This window comes from Triticum aestivum, chromosome 2A, assembly GCF_018294505.1.
Source record: "Triticum aestivum cultivar Chinese Spring chromosome 2A, IWGSC CS RefSeq v2.1, whole genome shotgun sequence".
NCBI lineage: Eukaryota > Viridiplantae > Streptophyta > Magnoliopsida > Poales > Poaceae > Triticum > Triticum aestivum.
The window spans coordinates 207,530,506-207,557,759 of NC_057797.1; the positions used below are offsets into that span (position 1 = coordinate 207,530,506).

A 27,254-nucleotide genomic window follows, 5' to 3' on the forward strand; every position below is an offset into this window, starting at 1 on the left:
ATTGGTATAACTTTTGCTCCTGCTGCAGTCAGTCTCGTTGGTTAAATTTATGGTCAAAGTTGAAGCACGGAAACCAAGGACACATTATATTTTGAAACGAAGGGAATAACAAAATGAATAGTGCATGACGAAGGTTCATAAAAAAAACATAAGCATCACACACCAAAGCGTTCGCCTTTCTTTAATCTTTCTTGAGATCATTGGTTTGGCATTACACCTTCATTGGATCATCGTTTTGACGTTGGAGTCCATCCAGATCTCAGCAGGTCAGCAGCGGCTGTGCTCATCGAGCGCGGGATGGCGTCCGAACTAGCCAGGCTTGCACTGGTCTCGGCCGCCGTGGCCGCGGCCATGACCTACGCGCGCCTCGCCGCCTCGCGCTTGGGCCCCGGCCTCCCCCGCCTCGCGGCGCTCCTCCCGGTGCTCCTCCTCCTCCCCGTGCTCCCCTTCACCTTCTCCTCCATCCACCTCCGCACCATCTCCGCCTTCTTCCTCGTCTGGCTCTGCGGCTTCAAGCTGCTCCTCCTCGCCGCCGGCCACGGCCCGCTCCACCCGGCCCTCCCAGCCGTGCGCTTCGCCGCCTGCGCCGCGCTCCCCATCAATGTCCGGAACGGAGCGCTGACCTCGCCGCGGTCCCTCTCTGCCGGGTTCCTGCTCTCCTACGCGGCCAAGGCGGCCCTCTTCGCCGCGCTCGTCTCGCTCCGTGGCCTCCGGGCGAGGATGCCGGCGTACGCCGTGGTCGCGTTCGACGGCGCGCACGTGTACCTGATGCTGGAGCTCTTCCTGGCGTCCGCCGCGGCGTTCGCCCGGACGCTCCTCGGCACGGAGCTGGAGCCGCAGTTCGACCGGCCGTACCTGGCCTCGTCGCTCCGCGACTTCTGGGGCCGCCGGTGGAACCTCATGGTCCCCGGGGCGCTCCGGCCGAGCGTGTACCGCCCCGTGCGCGCCCGCCTCGGCTACTCCGCCGGCGTGCTCGCCACGTTCCTCGTGTCAGGCCTCATGCACGAGGTGATGTTCTACTACATCACGCTCGAGGCCGGCACGGGGGAGGTGACCGCGTTCTTCGTCCTCCACGGCGCGTGCGTGGTGGCCGAGCGGCGGTGGGTGCGGCGGGGCGGCACATGGCGGCCGCCGCGCGCGGCGGCGACGGCGGCCACGCTGGCGTTCGTGACGGGGACCGCGTCCTGGCTCTTCTTCGCGCCCGTGATACGGAGCGGGCTGGACAAGGCCATCGTCGCCGAGTGCGAGGGGATGCTGGCCTTGCTGGAGGCGGCTGTGCGGAGGCTGGCGGCACGCCTGGTTTGGACCTGATGGTGTACCTCACGAGGAACATGGCGGCAGCCGGCAGGCTGTACTTTGAGTTTGGCAGTTCCGCCATGGCGATTCCGATCGAGTTTGGTTTCAGCCAAGGGAACAATCACGTCGTGGTCCGTAAATCACGATCGATTTCGGCGCATTTCCATTCCACAGATGGCCAGATTAGAATCTCATCTCGCGGCAGTACGCGAATGCATTTTGGTCATGGGATTGTCATGTACTAGTGGTTGCTGTGGTGTACACTATACACCGCACAAACGGGAGCATCACAGGGCAAGAAAACAAGTTTCGTGATCTCGTTCTCCAGGCAGGCATATTATCGTTTCCCCTTTTGACACCCGCAAAGGGGTGCAAAGGACCATCGTTAAGCATCACGCGAATAGTATAGAACTCAAATTTTTTTTGAAACAGTATAGAACTCAAATTGATCGTCATTCCAAAAAATTGATCGCCATTCCAGTGGAGGAAATACTTTCGTTTATTGCCGTAGTTCCCCCCGCAAAATAAATAAATAATGCCGTAGTTTGACTATTGATCTGTACTTTTACCGTCTCTAGGCTTTAACTGGATTTTATAGCAATGCTAAAGAAACATGCACACTTGTATTGAAGATCACTTCATACATGCCTGGAACCCCAGGCTTGAGAGTCGTAATGTAACCAGATAGTATTATTGCTATTTGGACATCATTGGAGGCTTGCACGAAATCCACGTGCATCATTAAAACTGCCTGAAATGGGACCAAAACTCGATAGATGAAGGATCACTCGCTCCGTCCCATGTTTTGAGGAGCATCAGGAAAGATGGGCTGTATACCATGTGCCTGCACGCTTTTCACCTAAACAAAGCAACAACATCAAGGTCCTTGCAGGGTACACCATATCTAAGATACTAGAGATGGTCAGCAACTCTGATGGTTCATCTTCCTCCTACTTATGCTTTCGGGGAAGTTCAAAATTCACAACTTCTTTAATCCGAGGATGGGTATTTAACATGAGATTCAGGCCATTGGAGATGGGATGTAAAATGAAGTGTCGCATGGATGTGCCACTGCCGGCTGATGTTGTCTCTTGCATCCTCATGCTGGTAGGTAAGATTCTAACATGATTTGTGCGGGTCGCGGTGACGTAATCTCGACGAGAAGAAACGTGAACTTCCATGTCCTGTCGGAGCTATCTTTGAACATCTCCGCAAACACCTTTCCAGCTCCATGCGGCCCTCGGATATGAAAGCCTACCTGAAATGATGCATGTGAATTTCAACTGATCAGCCAACTTCAAAGACTTGCCGCTACAACTATGTAAATTACTACGTGAATTCACATCAATGCCATCCTAGTGTCCCTTGCTTGCCCAATTAGTAGAGCATCTGAAAGCATATAAACTTGCCAGGGTCCACTACATTCTAAAACTCTCTTTACTAGTAAGTATTATCGTTAATCATGTCTCGAGACTGATTTTAGAAGGAAAAAAAATCTTGTTTGCTTTCATCTCTGTTTCTCTCCCTATGTTGTCATTTGGAAGCTTGCTCCTGGCCAAGGGGAGTCATTGGTTCATTACCATATGCTGCTAACGAACTGTCAGAGAATAAGTGTCACCCTAACTGTTGCAGCCCCTCACGGTAAACTTGTCCATTTTCATTGACTTAGCTACCATTATCTTGATGTGCAAGCAAGCCGCATAATCAAAGAACACACGGCTGTAGAGACTAGAGACAGGAATTTATGCTACCTCCACATGTTCAACACCATCCTCATCTGTCCAAACCCTGTTTTGGATGCGCTGCCGAGCTGCACGGTTTCTGGATTCCGTACCATAACCAGTTATAGGGTAACCAATTTTGGCTGTAACCTGACAAACATGCGAGAGACCAAGTATACTAAGAGAGGAACAACAAATATGCCAGGGGACAACAGAAATAACACGAACAGCCACAAACCTGGCTATCACTCTGAACTCTTGCTAGAGCTTTCCCAAAAATCTTGTACCTGTAGAATGGTAGCAACATTAGGCAATTTCCCATTCACATTGCAAGGGAATAACACAGGCATTTTCCAGAAATAAGAATGGCGTAAACTACAGAGGCATGCTCAGGCATAAAGCAACAACAATAACCCTGTGATATGAAAAAAAAACAGAGGCGGTAAAAAATACAAAACTTCTTACTCCCTCGGTCCCTCCGTTTCAGAAGACAAGGTGCATCAATTTTGTGAAAATCAAACATATATATGTTTGACCTAGACTACGGAATAAAATATCAACATTTACAATACAATGGTTTTCTCTTAGTATATTTATTGCTGACACATGTATGCTATTTCTTCCATTGGTTTGTACTTTGTGCCAACCCCATTGCTTGGTTGATATACTTGACGGTAGATAGTCCAAACTTGCAGCAAACTAAGTGCTCTTTCATAACCAACTTTGTTGTTGGCATATCTTGGGAGTACTTATTAACCTGGTCTGCTCCTGGTACTCAGCTTCTCCCTGAAGCTGACCAAGTAAATAACTTGACAGTGGAGATTTTGTTTAGCAGGTTATCAGTCGTCGCATACTTGATAATCCTGCCTGATTTACTTATTATCTTATGTATCTGATACTCCCTCTGTTTCAAAATATAAGGTGTACTAGTTTTGTCAAAAGTCAAAGTTGTCCATGTTTGACCAAGTTTATACAATACCAAATTTGTGTCATTAGACCCATCATGAAACACATTTTCATATTTTATTGTAGTGATGGGGACTCCAAATTTTGGCAGTAAACATGCCCATATGGCCATATGTATTATCATGTTTCTTACTAGTTGCGCTATTTGGCATCTTAGGTTCAATCAGAAAAACACAAAATACATACTCTTTTGGTTCAAATATAAGCTCTTTGAAAACAGAGTATCCAGCCAATGCAGCAACTCCAAGCCCAGCAAGTATTACAACACTGTAAGAGGCGCCCTCGACAAATGTCACTGGCTTCTCAGGTATATTGTAGGTAGGGGCATTAAAGGGATCTTCAACAGTCGTCAAGTCTGTTTTCTCCTGAGGATAAAGGTGGCAGTCTTCTATAAGCAATAAAAAAATGACCCAAGGTGGCATGCACCATAAGAAAAATATGTTCACGAAATAGGAAAAAGGAAACAACTATACAGAACCATATAAAGTTTCCTTTAAATTTAAAGTGTAGACGAAGAAATGCATGAACAATGGGCCTCAAAAACTGAAAATGCAGGTGTTAGGTGATTAATATTGTTGAGGGGAGAGAAAATACACAGTACTCAGCCCTTTTGCGGCAAACTGTTGTCAATGAATAAACGAAGAGAATAGACAAGATTCCAGAGTTTCAGATAAACTGTAGTGTGTAGTCTATAACTAACATAATTAGTTTTCCCTATTAGATCAATAATTCATGCCTTATCAAGAAATCTTGTGTAGGTAAACGAGGAGCTTGTTATCTGATATCACAACATCAAGATGCTTTATCGGAAAGACGATTAAGCACCTAGCAATTACCTATACTGATATGAACAATGAAACAGAACCTTTTCAGTATATGCAACATCGTTCTATTCTCATAGCATTTGAGCAACTCCTAACAATCTATTCTACAAAAATAGTTCGAAAGCACATTATAGGTGCTAATGCATATGCATTGATCAATAACGATGCAGCAGCTTCCTGATGCACTGATCCCAACAGCATTTAATCTTATGAACATGAAATAAAACTAGTAAAGCTTATGCATGTGTATGCACAACTGATCATTAGTCGCTACTGCAGATGGTAATGAGGGGACAATGACATGGTTAATAGTTTCCTATATTCCACAGCCAATACATAGTTTATAGTAGCATGTTCAAACAATTGACAACACTGTCAGTCACTGCTGAAAACTACCAACGGTCATCACAAGAAACCAATATTCAATAAATTAGATCAGGGAACAGAACTAGCTAACAAACCTGTTTTGGTCTTTTTTCTGAAGCTTGTGTGGAGTAAGATGCAGATGGCCTTATGAAAGAAGGAAGTACTTTGCGGTATTCTTTACGCACTGTCAAAGGACCTGAACGGTTTGCACTGATCATATACCACCTTGAATTTTTTACAGATGATGCTGGAAGGTTTGCCAAAAGAGAACCTGCACGATATTGAAATAACTGTCAGTCCATATTTAACAACAAAGAACAGAAAAGTCAAATAGTTAGTTAACACATTTTGAATGGAAACGGGGAGCAATTCACATTGGCAGACCCAACTTAACTGAAGGATAGAACAGGCAGAACAATAATACGTAATATCCATCTACCATTAGTTTGGTACAGAAGGCAAACAAGGCAAGTTTTATATTTGCCTTCTAATTTTGCTTCTAGAGTTTCACGTTTACCTTTTCATTCTAGCTGATTTGATCAAGGGTAGAAAACTCATACTTGTACTATTGCAATTGTCAAATATTTTCAAGGAAGATTCGCTAAACAAGTGTATGGAAGCTATTCTTAATGATTCTTGTGGCAAACTGAAAAAATTACATGAATCTAAGGCATAAATTATGGATAGACACATGGTAATGGCAGAATGTGCCATTATACCATGGATTAGTTATAGCTAAAAGGTGTTAGCAGAAAACAACAAAATCCTGACTGCATTATATTCGTGCAATAGTTCTTCTGGTAAAATTGAAAATTATACATGAATTTAAGGCATAAGTTATGCATAGACACATGGTAATGGCAGAATATGCCATTATACGATGGATTAGTTACAGCTAAAAGGTGTTAGCAGAAAACAACAAAATCCTGACTACATTATATTTGTGCAATAGTTCTGGTAAAATTGAATAGCATGAACTCAAGACATAAATTACGGTGCTTTCTATATCTGTTTGCTGTACTTTAATCCTCAATTGTGTCAGAACCATTCACGAATACAAGCATGTGAAGAATGAATGTTTAAATGTATAAGAAAAATATACCATGCACAACTTCACCAGACTTTGCAAAAGCTCCCCTAAGTCCATCAGCTGCTGTTCGCTTGCCTAACCCTATAAATCATTGTTAATACTATGATAATCCAGACGTTACGTACAGCAGAAGGTTCAACATGAAAGGAAACAACTCAAACGGGGGCAACAAACATAAACTTCTAAGTGTAATAAAAGACAAAAAATAGAAAGCGGAACTATATGATGAAATACATTTAACGCATTTAATTACAACTTATGATAAATTTTAAGTCTGCACTGTTACTGCAATATCTTTAAATGGTACTCACAAGAGTGTCTATATAACTACACTGGCTTTAATTGGTACTTTCTAAAGTATTTTCTGGTTTCCATGTTATAAAGTTTCTTGTGTGCACATGTAGGATAAAGCAAGAACCAAGACTGGAGAAGTTTCAGCCTCAAGTTAAGATAACCGAATATTTGGGTTTAATTTCACAATCTCCTCATGAACTGCTCACCTATTTGGTATTTGCTAGTGGGCAACATCACTGGTCTAGTTTCTGATGCTTAGTCAATCACCACCTTCGCTGCTGGTGATGGTATGTTAAATGAAAATAATAAAGTTGACAGTGAGAAGCAGAAGAAACCAAAGATGGAATAGAGGCACCTAAAGAGAAAGTGGAGTGTTGGGATTGCTATTGTAGTTAGAATCAGGATTATGCATCCTGCAAACTGGGCCGCTGTTCTGCTAGTCCATCATTGATTCAACCGATCTTTCAGTTTCAATATGTAGTCTCAGCTCAAACAGTTGAATGATAGGATCTCAGAGGAGTGGTCAGCTTCCATTCCATGATCATGCAGAATTTTATGATTCCAAGAGAAAGATGATCATCTAACATCACAGTGCTCTGCTGTAGGCTTTGTCACAGATAAACAGAAAACCCATAGAGTTTGCCAGGACGCGGTCTGGCGTGAGACTAAATTGAACAAATGTGGTTGGATTCGTGTATAGGTCCATCTTTATGTACCATCTAAGCAAGGTATGGAGTATCTTTCACAAGGTCTAACTCTTCCAGAAAAATCAGACAATTTCATCATATGGTTCATAGTTAGCCATCCATGGATGCAGAACAGAGTTCATTTCCTATGATGGTACACATGAAATATACCCTTTTACAACTCTCCCGCTAATTAGTTTATAAGAACCAGTTGTGCGATTAGTTTGCATCACATGAACAATGCCAGAACATGTGTATGCTTGGGTTACTCAACATAATTCATGCCTATGATTTGCAACTATTCCATGGTACCCTCTGTATGTTTTTTTTCAAGCTATTAGATCTATATAATTGAATAAAAAGGGTAATCATAAAGCACTCCGAATCCATAGAATAATGCAGGGCTTGAATAAGCAATGCTGCAACAGCACAGCTCAATATGTAAACTTTGTGAACATGCTACCAAAAAAGTTGCGTAATGTCCGAGACGCCAGCTTATATAACCAAGCCCTCACTAGAGAACTGCCCAGCCAAAACAACAGCTACCTGACCCTAGCCAATTTGTGGTAATCCCGCAAGACCAGTCCCATGTTAGCAAAGCGTATATCTCTAGATGCGAAGAAAGCTGAGAGTGGTTAAGCGGAAATAATGGAAGACGGAGAAGGGGACGGGGAAGAAAGAATCAAACCGGGAACGAAGAGGCTGGCAAAGGGATCTGCCTTCGGGGGAAGGGTCGGTGGCTTCGGTGGCACCAGGGCGGATATGGAGAACAAGCGCCGGGATCCGGACCTTGCCGCAGCCGCCGCCATCGCCGCCGGGATACCTTTCGCCGTGGAAAGGCGACCGGGGGTTATTAGGGATTTCCTCCCTCCTTCCAGGGGGTTTAGACGACTTTAGATCGTTTTCCAGTTTTTTTTCTCCTTTCTTTTTGTGATGGGATAGAGCGTTTTTCAGTTGGGCACTACGGTCGGCCGCCTCCACAGCCGTTGGATGACACTGAGACAGCCGACCGATCTATTACCAAGTCAGCCAGCCTTTGGCATAAGCACTATGTTGTGCTCGCTTGGTTTGCAACAAACACCTTGTTGCAATGGTCAAATTGTTTCATACGGTTGCGATCCGTCCGCTCTACCGCCTAGTCAGTCATAACCTTAACAATGGTCAAACGGTTTCGTAAACGCGCGCGCGCGAGAGAGAGAGAGAGAGTTTATGCTGGAAGGAAGAGATGGGGATGTTGCTTCCCTTTTAAGAGAAGGTCGATGGGGAAGCCATGTGTGGGGTCTACAAGGACGTGACGTGCCCTAGGGAGGCGTCGATGCCCGCGCTATTATCAGTCGGTTGTGGCTAAGCATTCTCCCTTTCCAGTTTGTTTGAGCTTTCACATCAGCTTGAAGAAAACCCCGGTGTCTAGCCCAGTAACTAGCTTCGGCTTACTTCTACCACCAGCAGGTGGATGTATGTGCGCTAGTGACACGTATCCCTTAGATCGCTTAATAGTGTCAAAAGGTGGGCCAACCTATTAGGAACCACCAGCACTTCGCCAATAGCAGGAGCGAGAAGGTTCCTTGTTGGTTTTAGAAAATTTTCATGTGTTTCTTTTTCTTTTTTTCATCATTTTTTTCTATTTTTCTGCGTTAAAAGTGTAACTAACCCTTGGATGGTTTTGGTAATTCATAACAACATATATCTCACTGAACTAATGTCTATTCAAGATAAATATTTCAAATGTTTAATGATTGTCATGACATGGACTAGAGATGTGGACCCCTCAAAAAGCTAAGGACAAGGATTGGCAAAAGTTTAAGACTCTACATTTTTTAAGTGATCCAAGATCACATTAAGTCCATAAAAAGCCAATACTATTAAAAGGGGATGAGGTGTTGCTTAATAATCTATTTGCTCAAAGTGCTTAGTGATATTGCTCCAAAACCTTCAGGCACTTTCTCTATCCAAATATGTCCAAACCCAAATTCCCAACTCGGCCCCACCAAAACTTCTCCTAGCAATCTGCCAAAGGCTGCTACAAGAACTAGGAAGAATAAGAATTCAGATGATGAAGACGAAGACTCTGTGGCAAGTGAGGCTACATCTAAGAAAAGAGTTGTGCTAAGGAAAGAGTATGGTACTTCTGCCAGCACCAGGCCAAGTGCCAAGGACAGGACAACTGTGAGGAAAGTTCCTCTATCAAAGTCTAGCAAAGCCTCAGCTCCCAAAGAAACCATGACTTTCACACTTGAGGAGCCGAGTGATGCAGAGGCTGATGCCAGCAAGAAGAAGAGGCCAAGGAAGACAGCTGCTTGTGTCATTGGCAAACCCTCCATGATAGAAGATGATCATGATGATGAGGAGGAGGATGAGGAACCTACTGCTGATGCACCACCAGCAAAGACTCAGAAGCTCATGTCAGATGCGATTAAGTCTGCCGCTCCCTCCAAACCCAAGTCCAAGCCCAAGGCACCAACTCCCAAGATATCTACTAGGAACATCTATGCAAATGAGAAGAATAAGGCCCTAGTGCCTGAGGTTGAGATTGATGATGAGCCACTGATACGTCCATTTTGCATCATGCTTTTGTATCGATATTTATTACATTATGGGCTGTTATTACACATTATGTCACAATACTTATGCATATTCTCTCTTATTTTACAAGTTTTGCATAAAGAGGGATAATGCCGGCAGCTGGGATTTTGGGCTGGAAAAGGAGCAAATATTAGAGACCTATTCTACACAGCTCCAAAAGTCCTGAAACTTCACGGAAGACGTTTTCAGAATATATAAAAAATACTCTGCGAGAGAAGTTCACCAGGGGGGCCACACCCTGCCCACGAGGGTGGGGGGCGCGCCCTACCCCCTGGGCGCGCCCCCCTACCTCGTGGGCCCCCTGGTGGCCCTCCGGTGGCCATCTTCTGCTATATGAAGTCTTTCGATGGGTAAAAAATAAGAAGCCATCTTCTCCGACGAAACTCCGCCGCCACGAGGCGGAACCTTGACGGAACCAATATAGGGCTCTGGCAGAGCTGTTCTGCCAGGGAAACTTCCCTCCCGGAGGGGGAAATCATCACCATCGTCATCACCAACGCTCCTCTCATCGGGAGAGGGCAATCTTCATCAACATCTTCATCAGCACCATCTCCTCTCAAAACCCTAGTTCATCTCTTGTATCCAATTCTTGTCTCCAGGTCCGGGATTGGTACTAGTAGGTTGGTAGCAGTGTTAGTTACTCCTTGTAGTTGATGCTAGTTGGTTTAATTGGTGGAAGATCATATGTTCAGATCCTATATGCATATTAATACCCCTCTGATTATGAACATGTTTATGCTTTGTGAGTAGTTGCGTTTGTTCCTGAGGACATGGGAGAAGTCTTGCTATTACTAGTTATGTGAATTTGGTATTCGTTCGATATTTTGATGAGATGTATGTTGTCTCTCCTCTAGTGGTTTTATGTGAACGCCGACTACATGACACTTCACCATTATTTGGGCCTAGAGGAAGGCTGAAAGTGCATTTTATCGACTAGAGGGGGGTAAATAGGCGATTTTTATGAAATTCTTCACTGAGGAATTTGTCGGTGAGGAAATTCCTTAGCGAAGAACTACTAGCAGTGGAATAAGTACTCAAAAGTAAACATAACAGAATACAAGCATAGTCATCATGATGAAATGAAGACGGGCACAGAGTACAGGAAGCGTAATCACAGGATAACACAGGATGAAGACAAACAGACTGAAGAAATTAAACTGAGGAAATTGAGAAAGTCTTCAGTCAAAGTCTTCAAACACAGATATGAACAAGCACACAACACAGTTATGAGGAAATGAAAGAGTTGACGAAATAGAACCAGTAAGCTTGGTGAAGACAATGATTTGGTAGACCAGTTCCAACTGATGTCTCAGTTGTACGTCTGGTTGGAGCGGCTAAGTATTTAAACTCGAGGACACACAGTCCCGGACACCCAGTCAAGGACACTTAGTCCAAGACACCCAGTCCTCACTGTATTCTCCTTGAACTAAGGTCACACAGACCTCGTCCAATCACTCGTGGTAAGTCTTCAGGCGACTTCCAAACCTTCACAAACTCGGTCACTCGGCGATCCACAATTCCTCTTGGATGCTCTAGACCATGACGCCTAACCGTCTAGAAGAAGCACAGTCTTCAAAGGTAACAAGCGTCGGATCCACTCAGGATCAATCTCTTCAGTGATGCTCAATCACTTGGGGTTTGTAGGTGTTTGGGTTTTGGGTTTTTGGTTTTTCCTCACTTGATGATTTTCGCTCAAAGTCCTCGGAGGATGGGTTGCTCTCAAATGACAAGTGTCAGTTTCTCTCGGAGCAGCCAACCAGCTAGTGGTTGTAGGGGGCGGCTATTTATAGCCTAGGGAGCAGCCCGATATGATAAGACATAAATGCCCTTCAATGATATGACTGTTAGGTGGATAGATATTTTGGGACAGCTTGCGCATAGCACAGCAACGGTCGGAATTTTGAATAGTAAAATCCTCAGGGCTATCATGTTCCTCACTGTGTAGGCAATCCGCACTGGCGAATTCCTAACTCCTCAGTCAGGATAAATTCCTCAGAGACCAGAAGAACTTCGTCTCTGTCACTGAAGAAATTGACTAAACTGTATGAGATTTTCAATGGCTTCACTCGAAGGGATTGGTAGATGTAGGATTTTGAGTTGAGCATCACATGGAAATTTTTCCTTAGTATTTCCTCGACCCCCTTTAACAGTACGGTGTTTCCTATGACTCAAGAAAGAGAAAAACAAAACTATGAAAACAAAAGTCTTCTCGCTTCATGTTTCTCGAAAGAATATCAAGTCTTCACAGACACACCAATTTCTTCACTTTCAAAGTCTTCATAAAAGTCTTCAGAAATACCAAAATCTTCAGTCGAAGATATTCATTTTTAGGGGTCGACTTCTCCTGTAAATATCAAACTCCTCATAAGCTTATAGACCTGTGTACCCTCACAAACTCATAAGCTTATAGACCTGTGTACACTCACAAACGCATTAGTCCCTTAACCTATAAGTCTTCAATACACCAAAATCACTAAGGGGCACTAGATGCACTTACAATCTCCCACTTTTTGGTGATTAATGACAATATAGGTTAAGTTTTCAATGGGGATAAACATATGAAGTGTAACTACTGATATTGAGGAATTTGATTGCAAGATATAGAAGAACTCCCCCTGAAAATGTGCATAGTGAGGAATTTGCTTTTGAAGCAATGCACACTTGAAGAGTTGAATCATGGAGATCTCCCCTTATATCTTGTAATTCATACACGCATTTAACATATAATATGAAGAATTTGAAATGCATGATGAAATATGGTGCCTGATGAAATTCAGCATGCGTGCAATAATATTTAACGAGGAATAAGCATGCAGAATAGTGCATCAAAAGTATCCGAGCACAGTGCATCAAAAGTATCAGAGCACCATTGGGTTTAAGATTACAGCTCGATCCAATAAAGTTTCAGAAGAACGAGAGTTGTAACTTAGCAAAAAAACGCCCATATAGTAGACCCGCTTGAAGACTAACTCATATTTCTCCCCCTTTGTCATCGAATGACCAAAAGGATCGAAAATGAGGACTAACGCCCCTGAAGATAATCATGTTGATGAAGGAGCGCCAGCGTTGTTGGGGTCGTTGGTTGATGTAGGGACTGCCGCAGTGTCGTCCAAATCTTCATGTTCATCAGTGTCACGCGATGAAGAAAATGAGCCGGCCACCAGAGAAGGAACTTGGACCTTCTTGAATTTCTTCGGTGGAGGTGCAGACCAGTCAAAATCTTCTTTGAGACCCATGTTCTTCAGATCTTCTTCACCATATAGATGTGACAGGATTGCCCAGGTGCGACCGAAGACTTGATGGAGGTACTAGTGGTTTTTCTTCACTGCATTGTGTGTGACAGTCATGTTGTGAAGAAGTGAACCGAACTGACGCTTAACCCATTTGTGATTTTGATCCACCTTCTGGTGAAGACTAAGCAGAAGTTCACGGTCAGTCATCACGCGCGGAGCAGTGGCTTGAGGAGTGGACTTGGGTGCATTGGCAGAGTCATGTGTGACAGAGTCATCATTGGTGGAATAAGATGCAGCTTTGCGAAACTGACCATCCAATGGACGAATGCCTTCATCTATTACAGCTGGTGCCTTGCCCTTTCCATCAACTGAGGAATATGTCTGCTTGAGGACTTCAATTGGGGGTAAGTAGCTGAGGTGATTCTGGAAATCAGCTTTGTAGTTGAGTGAAGACCTTGTCCCGAGGAATCTCATGATCCAAGGTGCATAAGGCTTCAGCTCAAACGGAGACAGTGCAACATTGGCCATAGTCCTCATGAAGAAATCGTGATAATTGACAGGAATGCCATGAACGATGTTGAATACCAGATTCTTCATGATACCAACAATTTCCTCATCAGATGAGTCATGGCCTTTTATAGGACTGATTGTCCTCGTAAGAATACGATAGACAGTTCTGGGCACGTACAGCAATTCCTTCACGAGGAATTCAGTTCTTAGTGCTTGACTTGGCTTCAAAGGTTTCATCAGCACCTGCATGTAATGATGTGTGACCTCAGGTTCACTGTAGATGCAGCGAGCTTCTTCAAGGGGAGGACTGAGTGGTAGAGCACGAAGCAATTCAGAGGCTGGTGCAGTGTAGTGAGTGTTTTCAGACATCCAGTCCAGCACCCATGAATTCACATCTTCAGCATCTCCGGTGATGTGCAGTGTTGCATAGAATTGAAGAATCAGTTCTTCATTCCAATCGCAGATGTCAGAGCAAAAGTTGAGCAGTCCAGCGTCGTGAAGAACACTCAGGACTGGTGCGAAGCATGGTAGAGATTCCATATCCACGTGAGGAATATGCTCATGGTAGAAAATCTTCTCCTTGTTGAACAACACTGAGGAATAGAAATTGGCTTGACTGGCAGTCCAGAAACGCCTCTTCCTAATGCGAGCAGAGTCATATGGGTTGTAATCTTCGAAGAAGACGTGCTCACCGAAGAAATCATCAGCCTTGAACTTTTGCTTGCGTGAGAATGGATCCTTTGGCTTCGGCAGAGGAGTGTCAGTGAGTTGCATCACGACCTCAGGAATCTCAATCGCAGGTTCTTCAGGCTGAGGAATTTCTGGTTCCTCCTCAATGGCAGTCTGCGTAGTTGGTTGTTCAGCAGCAGCAGTTTCTTCAGTGCTAGTGGCTGGAATTTCCTCATGGACAGATGCAGTGGGATGAGTTTCTTCAGAGCCCAGGTGAACAGTTTGTGTGGGGGACTGAGGAATTTGCTGTAGAGGGGTGAACATTAGAGAGTTTGGATGCTGACTTTCCCAGAATTCATCACTGATTACGGGTGTGGAGCAGCCAATGTCCACATCTTCATCTTCCATTTTTTCAACGCCAGCCTCTTCAGCTGTGAACTGAGGCATAGGCGAGGAGATGATAGGTGTTGAAGGGATAGAATCCACTTCAATTTCTTCATCGATTGGTTTAGACGAAGCAGCAGAAGGAGTTTCTTCATCAGATCCGCTAGGGATCACATATTCTTCATCAAAAGGAACGAGGTCCTTTGATGGCCTGGTTGAGATGGGAACAACATCAATCAGATTTGCAAATGAGCTTGTCATATGCTTCATTTTCTTCGGAGCTAAAGAATCTGAAGCAGGTGATGCTTTCCTTTTCTTCACTGCAGCATGCTCTGCAGCCTTGGTCTTCTTCACATCTGATGCAGATGGAAGGATTGGAGTTGAAGTTGGTGCAGGAGCAGCTGAGGAATCTGGTTGATTTTCTTCAGGCGCAACTGATGCAGTTGCCCTGAGTTCTTCAGTTTCTTCAGGCACACCACTAGTGGGTGCCCTGGCAATTTCTTCAGCGGCTGGAATACAGTCATCAGCCCTGGAACTCACATTATCTTCAGCAGTCTGATTGTCATCAGCGGTGCTGGCATTTTCTTCAGTAGGCTGAGCAAATGCTTTAGCCTGAGAAATTTCCTATTGCATTAGGGCTGCAACATTGGAAGTGAAGTTATCCGCAAGTTTCACAAAACGAACCTTGGCTCCAAGCCAATCAGCGTGATATGCGTCAAAGTCATCACTGAGTTTCTTAATCTCAGTCTGAATAGTGACAAGTTCTTCAGTTGTCATAGAGATAATGTTTTTCTTCAGATGGCGCTCTTTCTTGTACTGTACTTCTTGATCTGCCTGGTCTTCTCAAATTTCCACTTTTCTTCTTGAATGAAGTGGGTCAGCATGTGACTCTGGCCAGGAGTCAGCTTGAAGCGAGGCAAGGGAGTGTTGGGGTCCTTGTGCCAATCATCAATGTAGTCGAGGATCAACTTGAGATCCAAAAGCAGTGGCACCTCTGATCCTTTGGCTCTAGCGGCCCTGACTTGCCTGTCTCTGATGATTTCTGCAAGTTCATCATCATCAGCTTCGTCTTCATCAGACGACACTTGGAAAGTGACTTGCTTCTTTTGAGGACTTGGGCATGGACCTCGTCCAGCAGTGACCTTTGTCTTCAACAGTGAGGGGCCAGCTGAGGAGCTAGCTGAGACACCTGAGGCAATGGAGATGCCGGCAGTCCTTTGGCACGAAGCGAGATGCACATGTGCTGAGGATTTGGTCAGAACAGCTGAAGGCTTTGGCAGAGGAGCTGAGGACTTTGGAGAAACAGGAGCAGCATGAGGAATTGGCCGTGAGGGCTTTGATGATTCTGGCTGTGAGGGCATTGCTGAGGAAGCACTTGGATTGTGCGCAGGCTTCTTTGACATAGTCTTCTTTGGCTTGATAGCAAGGACCTCAGCAGAGGCAGCAACAGCAGCAAAGTCTTTATTGAATTTCCTCACTGCTTCTTTGGCTTGCTTAGCCAACTTGCCTTGGCGCTTGGCCCATTCATCAGGATAGTCCTCACCACGCTTGAGGCTGGTGGGATCAGCAATTTGGCCAGGCGCCAATGGTGCTCTTGGGCATGGAGGATTGAGTGCGAATTTCTTCATATACTTAGGAGTGACATATCTGTACTCCCTCCATTCTCTTGCCCATCTCCTCTCTATCTTCTGGATGTGCACTTTGCGCTCATTCTTGGTTTCCTCAGTAGGTGTGCAGTACCCAGCATATATGTCATCAGGGATTTCAAACGCTGTATTTACCTCAGGCCTCTTTCCTCCCTTCTGTGGCCTTTTACCATCATCCATTTTCTTCAATTGAGGAATTTGAACAATCGAATTCTCTGAAGAAGTATGCAACTTTTCTTCGAGGAACGCTGAAAATGAGTTAAGTTGATGAGAACCTAGTGATTCAGCAGCTGACATGTGTACCTGTGAACAGAGTATAGTTGCGAGGAATTTGGAGAGGTCATATGCGTTCTCAGAAGGTTTTTCAAAATGAACAAGTTTGAGGAATTTGACCAGATGAGTCTTGAAGATTTTCACTAAGCGTTCTTTGTCTTAGGTTCCAGAGTTGTATAGATCGAAGATCCACACAATTGAGGAATCTTGAAGAAAAATGATGCTTAGAGAAACGAATCAAGAACGGATGACTTGTGAGGTGTTCAGTGTGTGAAGATATGAAGAAAAACACTTTTGAAGATTTTGTAGATAATCATTCAAATCAACGAGGGCAGTAAAAGTAACTTTTAATTACCCTGGACGAAGAACACGATGAACTGGAGTGAGGAGATGTGAAGTTCTTCTGTGCAGATCTTCCACGCCCTAACTTGGCGGAGGAAGACGGCTACAGCGGCGGCGGAGTGAAGATGTCCGCGGTCGGCGCGAGTACGTCGGCGACGAGGTCGAGGCAGTGAAGCTCTTCCTCACCGGCAGCGATGAAGTAGCGACGACGCTAGGGTTTGAGAAGCTCGAGCTGGAGAGAGAGGTCGAGCGGAGTAAAAGAAGTGAGGAAGGGAAGGAGGGGTATTTATAGCCACGGTGAAAAAACTGCTCGCCCGAAGAAATTGGACGAATGTGCCCCTGACCCTTCTCATTCGCATGACATGTGTCACCCACGTAGTGAGAGGTGGAGATCGTGTTAGATCGTGGGTGAGTGGATAAGTGTATCGTGGGATGCGAAACGGTTTGAGCGGCAAAACCGAAAATTTCAATAAGATAGGTTTTAAAGTTCCGTTCGCAATTTCTTCAGCTGACAAGGACACAATGAAGATTTTGAACGAGTTTCAAATAGAACGCACATGAAGAATGTGTGAACAGATTGGGTTGAGTATAGCATAGAGGGGAAGGATCCGATCACATTCACTTAGCAGAAAACCAACTTGAAGAAATAGCAATAAGTGAATGCTGTAGAGGACATAAACTCATATATATATATATAGCAATGAAGAAAAATGATGGAACCAGTGAAGACTATGCAAAGTTGAAGAATATGAATAATTTGAGGAATTTCAACTTTTGGTGGTGGTGTGACCCACCGTATAAGAATGATGATTTCAGATACCGCATACAATTATCGTAGGGTTCTGAGAATCAAATTCTTCGTTAATTTCTTCACACTAAGAGTGTTATTCTTCATTGATTGAAGAAAAACGTTTCTTCATGTGTTGCACATCCAAGTCATCAATTTTGCATAAGTGTTAGGATGAGTGTCCCTTTCACAGAACATTCGAAGATTCTAGGATATTTAGCTCACACCGCAACTTGCTAAATCTCTTCTCATCCAAGGGCTTTGTGAAGATATCGGCTAGCTGTTCTTCAGTCTTCACATGCTCAATAGAAATGTCGCCCTTCAACACATGATTATTAGAATTCATTTCAGAAGGTGGGAGGGTGGGTCGGGGGCTCGGGTGTGCTGGGCGCACGTCGGAAGAAGGTGGGGAGGGTGGGGCGGCTCGTGGGTGGAGGGTGAGGAGGTTGGGCACGAGCGTGGGGAGGAAGCGGGGTAGTGGTGGTGTTATCAGAATAACAGATTTTGTTAGCAGAATAAGGGTCTTAAGGGTGTTATTAGAATAGACCCACCCTCCCACCTTCTCCGGCGTGGCGCCCCACCCGAGCTGCCGCCCCACCCTCCCCACCTTCTCCGGCGTAGTGCATCCACCGAGCCGCCGTGCCACCTTCCCCGACCGCTATGCCACCCCGGCTCCTTGCTGCCCCATATCTTTCCCCAACGCACAACCACCTCCCGTCCCAGATCCATGGTCGCCGCGCCACCCCGACCAACTACCAACCACGTCGCCGTGCCCCTCCCACTCTCCAGCATGGCCAGATCCCATCCAAATCCTCCCCTTCCAAAGAAAACCACAGCCACCCCCAGATCCCCACCGTGATTCCCCTTCTGCTGCTTCCACCTTCTCCTTTCGGCCACCCCTGCCGCCGCACCGGCCACTCCCCAGCGCCGCCGCCTCCTAACCTCGCGTCGCCGCCTTCCCGCGCGCCGTCGCCTCCGGGATCCGCTCCAGCCTGGTCACTGCTGGATGGCATCACCATCACACGATGCAGGGAGCTCGGGTCGCCGATGGTCTTCCTCTACTGGATCCCCTCCAACAAGTTCCCCTGCCTCCCCTCCCCTCCGACGAGCTCTCCTACATCCCCTCCCCCCATGTGAGCTGCCTTGAAGGCGGTCGAGGCTCCCGATGCAGTTCGATTGGTGGTGTGGTGCGGTGGGTGCGGCTTGCAGCTCGGAGAGAGCGGGCATGCAGTTCATTTGCCCATCTGCAGTGTGGTTTGCCTGGTTCGACCACCACGAGCTGCTCTTCACTAGCAAAAAGACTCCGACCAGCAAAAAATTCTTCATCGTCCAGCGCGGGATGCAGCCCATCGGGGCGGCGATGTGCGGTCCACGACAAGCCCCAATGCAGTGCAGTATGTTATCTGAGAAAAGGCCCAAACCTCACTTCGTTTTTGTTGTTGCTATAGTTCACTTTTTTGATTTTTGATAGGGAAAATCAAACCCACAACAGTTTACTATTCATGTTCTTCGGTTCAGTTTGCCAACTTTTTGCAGTAGAGGAAAAACATCAAAAAAGAGAAAAAAAGTGTATTGTGCTCCTGGCGATCAGTGCGGTGCTCCTGATGCAGTTTGACAGCTCACAAAAGCAGTCCACAACGCCAGCATCATGTTTGAGAAAAGTTCTTTTTTGTTGCAGATTTTGGATGAGCATCTGCCATGCGGTTCCAGCGCAGATGAGGTTCCGGTGCGGTCCACTAATTTTTTGCTTGCAGTGTGAAATTATACTCGTCCTCCCCCGTCATCCTCACCACTTTATACTTAGTCCGATGCTTGCAGTGTGGTGTGGATTTTTTTGTATAAAGATTATAGGGACTCATTTGATTGCAGCGAAACATGGTGATGTTCAGGCATGAGCATGCAGTTTCGACCATGTGGACATGCAGTGCAAAAATGGTGTTTTCCGTGTTTGATGATTTTATGTATAAAAGTTATATGGACTCGTTTGAAAATTGTTTACCAAAGAAGTTCATTTCGAGTTGTGTTGCGTCTCATTTCCCTCGACCATGTGGTTCGCTTCTTCGCACGTGTACAGCTCGCCAATGTGGAAACCCAAAACTCCAAACAGAAAAAAGAAAGAAGGAAATGAAGTGCAAAAATGTGTTAAATGAAAAATTGTAGAGAAACAACAAAAAAAAGTAATGTTGTTCACTTGACCATTTGATGCAGTGCGGTTTTCTAACTGAAGCAGCGTGGTCAGGTGTCTAGTGCGGTTTTCTAACTGAAGCTGCGTGGTCAGGTGTCTGATGTTGTTCATCTTCTAAGTGACCATTTGATGTAGTGCGGTTTTCCAACTGAAGTAGTGCGGTCGGGTGTCTGATGTTGTTCATCTTGTAATTGCAAAGAAAAAATGTTACCGAAACGACAAATAAAGTAATGCGGTTCACTTCCCCATATTTTTGGGGTTCACTTACGCCCGATGTAAAGTCCGGTCCACTTCCTTGCATGAGAAAATTTACGTGTAAATAGAAGAAATCAAGCAGTTCGCTTGCCCATCTGATGGGGTGCGGTTTCCCGTCCGAAGCAGTGTGTTTTTCTGTCCGATGCGGTTCACTCGTCAATATTAGTGTCGCAAAAAACAGAGTGTCCGCGTTTTCGTATTTTTAAAACTGCTCTTAAACCATAAGGAATTAGAGAGAGTGTTCTACATGAAAAAGTTGCGCCTCGGCGATATCTTCCCAATGGCATATCATTTGAATCATTTCGACAACTGGTTTGTAAAAATTTCACGAAAAACGGCCGCTGCCTCTCGTCGTCTGCCGCATGATTTTCAAAATTAACTTAAAACTGTAAGGAATCTTAAAACCATTTCTACATATGGAAGTTGCATCTTGTCCATATCTTTCCAACGACGTATTACACGCCTCGTTTCGACAAATGGTTCAAAAACTAGAGCAAAAACAGTACCGAAAATTGAAAAATTAAAAAAAAACAGAATTCCGCGATTTAGTAAATTTGAAACTGCTCTTAAACCATAACGAATTAGAGAAAATAATAGTTATGAAAAAGATGCACCTCGATGATATATTTCCAACAACGTATCATTTGCTTTATTCCGATCAGCGGTTTTGAAAAAATCACGAAAATACGATCGCTGCCACTCATCATCAGCCGCACTATTTTTGAAACTGCTCTTAAACCGAGAGGAATCTCGAAAAGTGTTCAACATGGCGAAGTTGCGTCTAATCCATAGCTTTCCAACGGTATATCATACGGCTTGTTCTGATAAACGGTTAAAAAACTAGAGCAAAAAGAGTCTGAAAAAACACTGCGTATAGTTTTTTACGATACGAAGTTCACTAGTCTGTGTGATGCAGTGCTCTAGCTAAAGAAAGTGCAGTGCCCTCGCGTTGAGCATGCAGTGCAGAAGTGTTATCAGAATAGTTATTCTGATAATATTATCAGAATAGACGGGCTGTATATATGTATATAGCCAATGAAGAAAAACGACGGAACCAGTGAAGACTATGCAAAGTTGAAGAATATGAATAATTTGAGGAATTTCAACTTTTGGTGGTGGCGTGACCCACCGTATAAGAATGATGATTTCAGATACCGCGTACAATTATCATAGGGTTTTGAGAATCAAATTCTTCATTAATTTCTTCACAGTAAGAGTGTTATTCTTCATTGATTGAAGAAAAACGTTTCTTCATGTGTTGCACATCTAAGTCATCAATTTTGCATAAGTGTTAGGATGAGTGTCCTTTTCAAAGAACATTCGAAGATTCTAGGATATTTAGCTCACACCGCAACTTGCTAAATCTCTTCTCATCCAAGGGCTTTGTGAAGATATCGGCTAGCTGTTCTTCAGTCTTCACATGATCATGAAGAAAATAATGACGAATCTGAATGTGCTTTGTCTTCGAGTGCTGAACTGGGTTGTGAGAAATCTTGATGGCACTCTCATTGTGACAGAAGAGAGGCACATTCTTCATGTTGACATTGTAGTCCTTGAGAGTTTGCTTCATCCATAGCAATTGGGCACAGCAAGAACCAGCGGCAATGTACTCAGCTTCAGCAATAGATAGTGACACGCAGTTCTGTTTCTTCGAGGACCAACAGACCAAAGATCGTCCGAGGAAATGACATGTACCAGATGTTGACTTGCGATCCACACGATCACCAGCATAGTCAGAGTCAGAATATCCAACAAAATCAAAAGCCGAGCCCTTGGGGTACCATAATCCAAGTGTTGGTGTGTGAGCTAGATATCGAAGAATATGCTTCACAGCTTTATAGTGTGATTCCTTCGGTGCAGCTTGAAATCGGGCACACATGCAAACACTAAGCATTATATCTGGCCTAGATGCACATAAATATAATAAGGAACCTATCATGGAGCGGTATACCTTATGATCGAAGTCAATACCATTTTCATCAGTGCACAGATGGCCATTTGTGGGCATAGGAATTTTGACGCCTTTGCAATCTTGCATGCTGAATTTCCTCAGTACATCCTTGAGGTATTTCTCCTGAGATATGAATATGCCATTGTGTTGTTGACGAATTTGAAGACCTAAGAAGAATTTCAACTCTCCCATCCTAGACATTTGATATTCTTCACTCATCATATAGGCAAATTCATCACTATAACGTTGGTCAGTACAGCCAAAGATAATATCATCAACATATACTTGGCACACAAACAATTCACCATCATAAGATTTAGTGAAAAGAGTAGGGTTAAGTGAACCGGGTTTGAAGCCTTTCTTCATGAAGAGTTCCTTCAAGGTATCATACCAAGCCCATGGGGCCTGCTTGAGGCCATAGAGGGCCTTGTTGAGTCTGAAGACTTTGTTAGGATTCTTTGGATCTTCAAAACCTGGGGGTTGAGCAACATATACTTCTTCCTCAAGCTTACCATTGAGGATTGCACTTTTCACATCCATTTGATATAAAGTGATATCATGATGGTTAGCATAAGCAAGTAATATGCGAATAGCCTCAAGTCTAGCAACATGTGAAAAAGTTTCATCGAACTCAATTCCTTCAACCTGTGTGTAGCCTTGAGCTACAAGCCGTGCCTTATTCCTCACCACAAGGCCATTTTCATCTTGCTTGTTGCGGTAGATCCACTTTGTGCCGATGATATTGTGCTTGCAAGGATCTGGACGTTTGACCAGTTCCCAGACATTGTTATGCTCGAACTGATGTAATTCCTCAAGCATGGCCTGAATCCACTCAGGCTCCAGAAATGCTTCATCTACCTTAGTGGGCTCTGTAATAGATACAAAAGCATACTACCCACAAAAGTTAGACAAATGTGAAGCTTTTGAGCGTGTGAGAGGACCTGGCGCTTTGATGTCATTGATGATCTTTTCAACTTGCACTTCTTTTGCAATGCGAGGATGAGCTGGTTGTTGTTGAAGAATTTGATCAGCGTTTTCTTCAGCACCATTTTCTTCAGCATTTTCTTCAGGTGCATTAGCTCGACGTTCTTCATGTTCTGGAATGAATTCTTCAGTAGATTCTTCAGTAGGAATGACATCCTTAGTAGCCTTGAACTTGATAGTTTCCCCAGGTGCTGGTTCATCTATCACAGTAGGTAGGTGCTCTCTTTGCGAGCCATTAGTTTCATCGAACCGCACATCTACAGTTTCAACAACTTTGTGAAGAACGTTGTTGAAGACTCTGTAGGTGTGCGAGTCCTTTCCGTAACCAAGCATAAAACCTGCTTTCGGTGCAAATTTTGAGTTGTGATGAGGATCTCTAATCCAACATTTAGCACCAAAGACTTTGAAATAACTTACATTGGGTTTCTTATCAGTGAGGAGTTCATAGGCAGTCTTTTTGAAGAATTTATGAAGATATACTCTGTTGATGATGTGGCACGCAGTATCAATTGCCTCAGTCCAGAAATGACGAGGCGTTTTGTATTCATCAAGCATAGTGCGAGCCATCTCAGCAAGAGTCCTATTCTTGCGCTCCACGACGCCATTCTGCTGAGGAGTGTAAGGAGCAGATAACTCATGAGTAATACCAAGTTCATCAAGATAGTCATCGAGATCAGAATTCTTGAACTCAGTGCCATTGTCACTTCTGATGTGCTTGATCTTCACACCAAAGTTGGTTGAAGCCCTCGAGGAAAATCATTTGAAGACTTCTTGCACTTCATGTTTGTAAGTAACAAGGTGTACCCATGTAGCGAGAATAATCATCAACAATAACAAAGCCATATTGAGATGCTTCATTTGAAATAGCAGAATAATGATTAGGACCAAAGAGATCCATGTGAAGCAATTCAAATGGGCGAGTGGTGGTCATGATAGTCTTCGCTGGATGCTTGGCCTTGGTCATCTTCCCAGCTTCACAGGCTCCGCATAGGTGATCCTTGAGGAATTTGACATTCTCGATGCCAATGACATGTTTCTTCTTCGCAAGCGTGTGCAAATTCCTCATGCCTGCATGACCAAGTCGTCGATGCCAGAGCCAGCCTTCTGAAGCTTTTGCAAGTAAGCACATGGCTGGTTGTGGTCCTGTAGAGAAATCAACAATATACAGGTCTCCTCTCCTAAAGCCTTCAAAGACTTTGGAATTGTTAGCTTCCATAACCACAACACAACAATACTTGCCAAAGACAACAACCATATCAAGATCACAAAGCATTGAGACAGACATAAGGTTGTATCCTAAGGACTCAACAAGCATGACTTTGTCCATGTGTCGATCCTTTGTAATCGCAACCTTACCTAGACCCAATACCTGACTTTTGCCTTTGTCAGCAAAGATGATATGCTTCAGATGCGACGGAGATAATGGAGCATCCATCAATAGATTCTTGTCACCAGTCATGTGGTTTGTACATCCACTATCGAGGACCCACTCAGTGGCTTTGGGTTGATCATCCTGCAGATGAATTAGTGCAGCTTACAAACTCATATACTTCATCAGTGAAGAATATGACATCAATTCATCAGATCAATTTCATCAAGTAAGAGAACTGATAAAGCAATATGAGGACGTGAGAAATGAAAGTTCATTTCTTCATGATTAGCCTGCGTCCTATCAGGCATGCTCAGGTCTCCAGCAAATTCTTCAGACGATTACGTGCGTCTGGAGACCTGACCCTGCAGAAGAGATTAGTTCTTTTTCTTCACCACCCACATCTGAAGGGGTGGCAAAGAGTTCATCATTCTGCGAGCTCCATACGAGAAGGATGGCATAGAAGCCAGTCCATTTCGTTTCACATAAGAGGGGTTAGAGTAAGCATAAGAGTATGCAGAGAAATTCTTCGAGGACTTATGGACATAATGATTTGAAGAATAATGCATATATCCATAATCCTTAGATCTTCCCTGCGAAACAGACGGGTTAGCACGATGATGTTCATATGAGGACTTTGCTCCATATGAGGAATTTGGTCCATATGAAGAATTTGATCTGGGGTTCCTATTCTTCACAGGTGGCGTCATGATGACATTCACCTGAAGATTTTCAAGACATCTTTTGGGAACCCAGATTTTCTTCATAGGGGAGCCGTTCCTGCAGTTAGTGCCAACATATCTAGCAAATACTTCACCATTCTGATTTTTGAATAGCTTATAGTTGGAGTCAATTGACTCATCATCAGAATGAGGAGATTCACATGCAAATCCAGATAAGTTAGATGGATCAACTGGAGGTCCCTTTGCAGCAACCCATGTAGTTTTGGGGTACTGCTCAGGCTTCCAATATGTACCATCAGCATTGAGTTTCCTCTCAAAGGCGATACCCTCTTTCCTAGGGTTCCTGTTGAGGATCTGCTTTTTAAGCACATCACAAAGAGCCTGATGCCCTTTGAGGCTTTTGTACATGCCTGTCGTGTACAATTCCTTCAGCCCTGCATCGTCAGTGATACTAGCAATGTCCTCAGATGAGGAATTAGTGATAGCAGAGGCATGTGAAGAATTTGAAACATTAGCAGCATTTGAACATTCAGGTGAAGAATTAGCAGATTCACGTTCAATGCACTTCAAGCATGGAGGAACAAATTCTTCCTGAGAAGCGCTGATTTGTTGAGCAAGTAATGAATCGCGCTCCTTCTGAAGATCTTCATAACTCACTCTTAGCTTCTCAAGGTCTTGCTTTCTTTGAAGAAATTCATAAGAAAGCTTCTCATGATCCGATAAGAGAGTGTTATGATGACTTTGAAGTTTGTCAAGCTTGGACTGAAGTCTCTGAAGATTTTCAGTCAAAGTTTCAGTGCGATCCATTTCTTCACCCAACATATCATCACTTTTATTTAGCATGTTTTGAACCTTTTCTAAAGCCCTTTGTTGTTTTATAGCAATCTTAGCAAGTTTAGAATAGCTGGGTTTAAGGTTTTCATCAGATTCATTCTCACTTGATTCAGAGGAGGTATATTTGAGTACCTTGGCACCCTTTGCCATGAAGCAATAGGTGGGAGCGTAGTCATCATCGCCTTCATCAGCCTTGTTGGTGAGGTCATTTTCTTCAGTGTTGAAGATAGACTTGCTGACGAATGCAGTAGCGAGAGCAAGGCTCGCCACTCCGGATTCGGACTCCTCAGATGACTCCTCTTCCTCATTTTCTTCAGATTCAGCCTCAGAGTCCATTTCCTTGCCAATGAATGCCCTGGCCTTCTTGGAGATGCTCTTCTTGTGATATGAAGGCTTGGAGGATTTTGATGATGAGGATTTTGTGGATTTCTTCTTTTTCTTCGCATCATCAGAACTGTAATCCTTGTATTTCTTCTTCTTTGGTTCCTTTTCCCACTGAGGACAATCTTGAATGAAATGTCCAGGTTTCTTGCATTTGTGACAGAGCCTCTTCTTGTAGTCACTGGATGAGGAATCATTGCTCCTTGAGGATCTTCCAAGGCGACCACGTCTTGAGAACTTTTGGAACTTCTTCACGAGCAGAGCCAGATCATGGCTCAGTTCTTCAGGATCACCAAGGCTGCTACCAGAGTCTTCATCTTCAGACTCAGATACTGCCTTGGCCTTCAGTGCACGTGTTCTGCCATAGCTTGAACCATAGAGATCTCTCTTTTCAGCAAGTTGGAACTCATGAGTATTTAGCCTCTCGAGAATATCAGCGGGATCAAGTGACTTGTAATCAGCACGTTCTTGTATCATCAATGCCAGAGTGTCAAATGAGGAATCAAGCGATCTCAGCAATTTCTTCACCACCTCATGGTCGGTGATGTCAGTGGCACCAAGTGCTTGAAGCTCATTTGAGATGTCAGTGAGGCGATCGAAGGTTTGTTGAACATTTTCATTGTCGAGTCTTTTGAAGCGGTTGAAGAGATTGCGAAGAACATCAACTCGAGAGTCACGCTGAGTTGAGACTCCTTCATTCACTTTGGACAACCTGTCCCAGATAAGCTTCGCTGTTTCCAAAGCACTCACTCTGCCATACTGTCCTTTGCTCAGATGGCCACATATGATATTCTTCGCTTGAGAGTCGAGTTGCTTGAATCTCTTCACATCGGCAGCATTCAGAGAAGGTGTGACTGAGGGAACACCATTTTCCACAACATACCAGAGATCGTTATCAATTGCTTCAAGATGCATTCGCATCTTATTCTTCCAGTAGGGGTA

The 27,254-nt window shown here is 44.3% G+C and overlaps 2 protein-coding genes across 3 annotated transcripts; one reads left to right on the plus strand and one right to left on the minus strand.

Annotated features, from left to right (window-relative positions):
* Positions 1 to 205: 205 nt before the first annotated feature.
* Positions 206 to 1,771, plus strand: LOC123188380 (probable long-chain-alcohol O-fatty-acyltransferase 5). Its single transcript, XM_044600461.1, has one exon. It carries the CDS (start codon positions 298 to 300, stop codon positions 1,309 to 1,311), a length of 1,014 nt encoding a protein of 337 aa, XP_044456396.1. The 5' UTR covers positions 206 to 297; the 3' UTR covers positions 1,312 to 1,771.
* A 129-nt stretch (positions 1,772 to 1,900) lies between these two features.
* On the minus strand, positions 1,901 to 8,165 carry LOC123188381 (probable mitochondrial import inner membrane translocase subunit TIM21). 2 transcript variants are annotated; one of them, XM_044600463.1, is made up of 7 exons: positions 7,932 to 8,165; positions 6,276 to 6,344; positions 5,269 to 5,444; positions 4,170 to 4,348; positions 3,256 to 3,304; positions 3,048 to 3,167; positions 1,901 to 2,554 (listed from the first exon to the last, which is right to left on the minus strand). In XM_044600463.1, the coding sequence occupies exons 1-7, from the start codon at positions 8,050 to 8,052 to the stop codon at positions 2,396 to 2,398; spliced, it is 873 nt and encodes a 290-aa protein (XP_044456398.1). In that variant the 5' UTR covers positions 8,053 to 8,165; the 3' UTR covers positions 1,901 to 2,395. The 2 variants fall into 2 exon arrangements, with proteins under 2 accessions (XP_044456398.1, XP_044456399.1); XM_044600464.1 differs by lacking the exon at positions 7,932 to 8,165 and adding an exon at positions 6,764 to 7,861.
* Between the last annotated feature and the right edge of the window lie 19,089 nt (positions 8,166 to 27,254).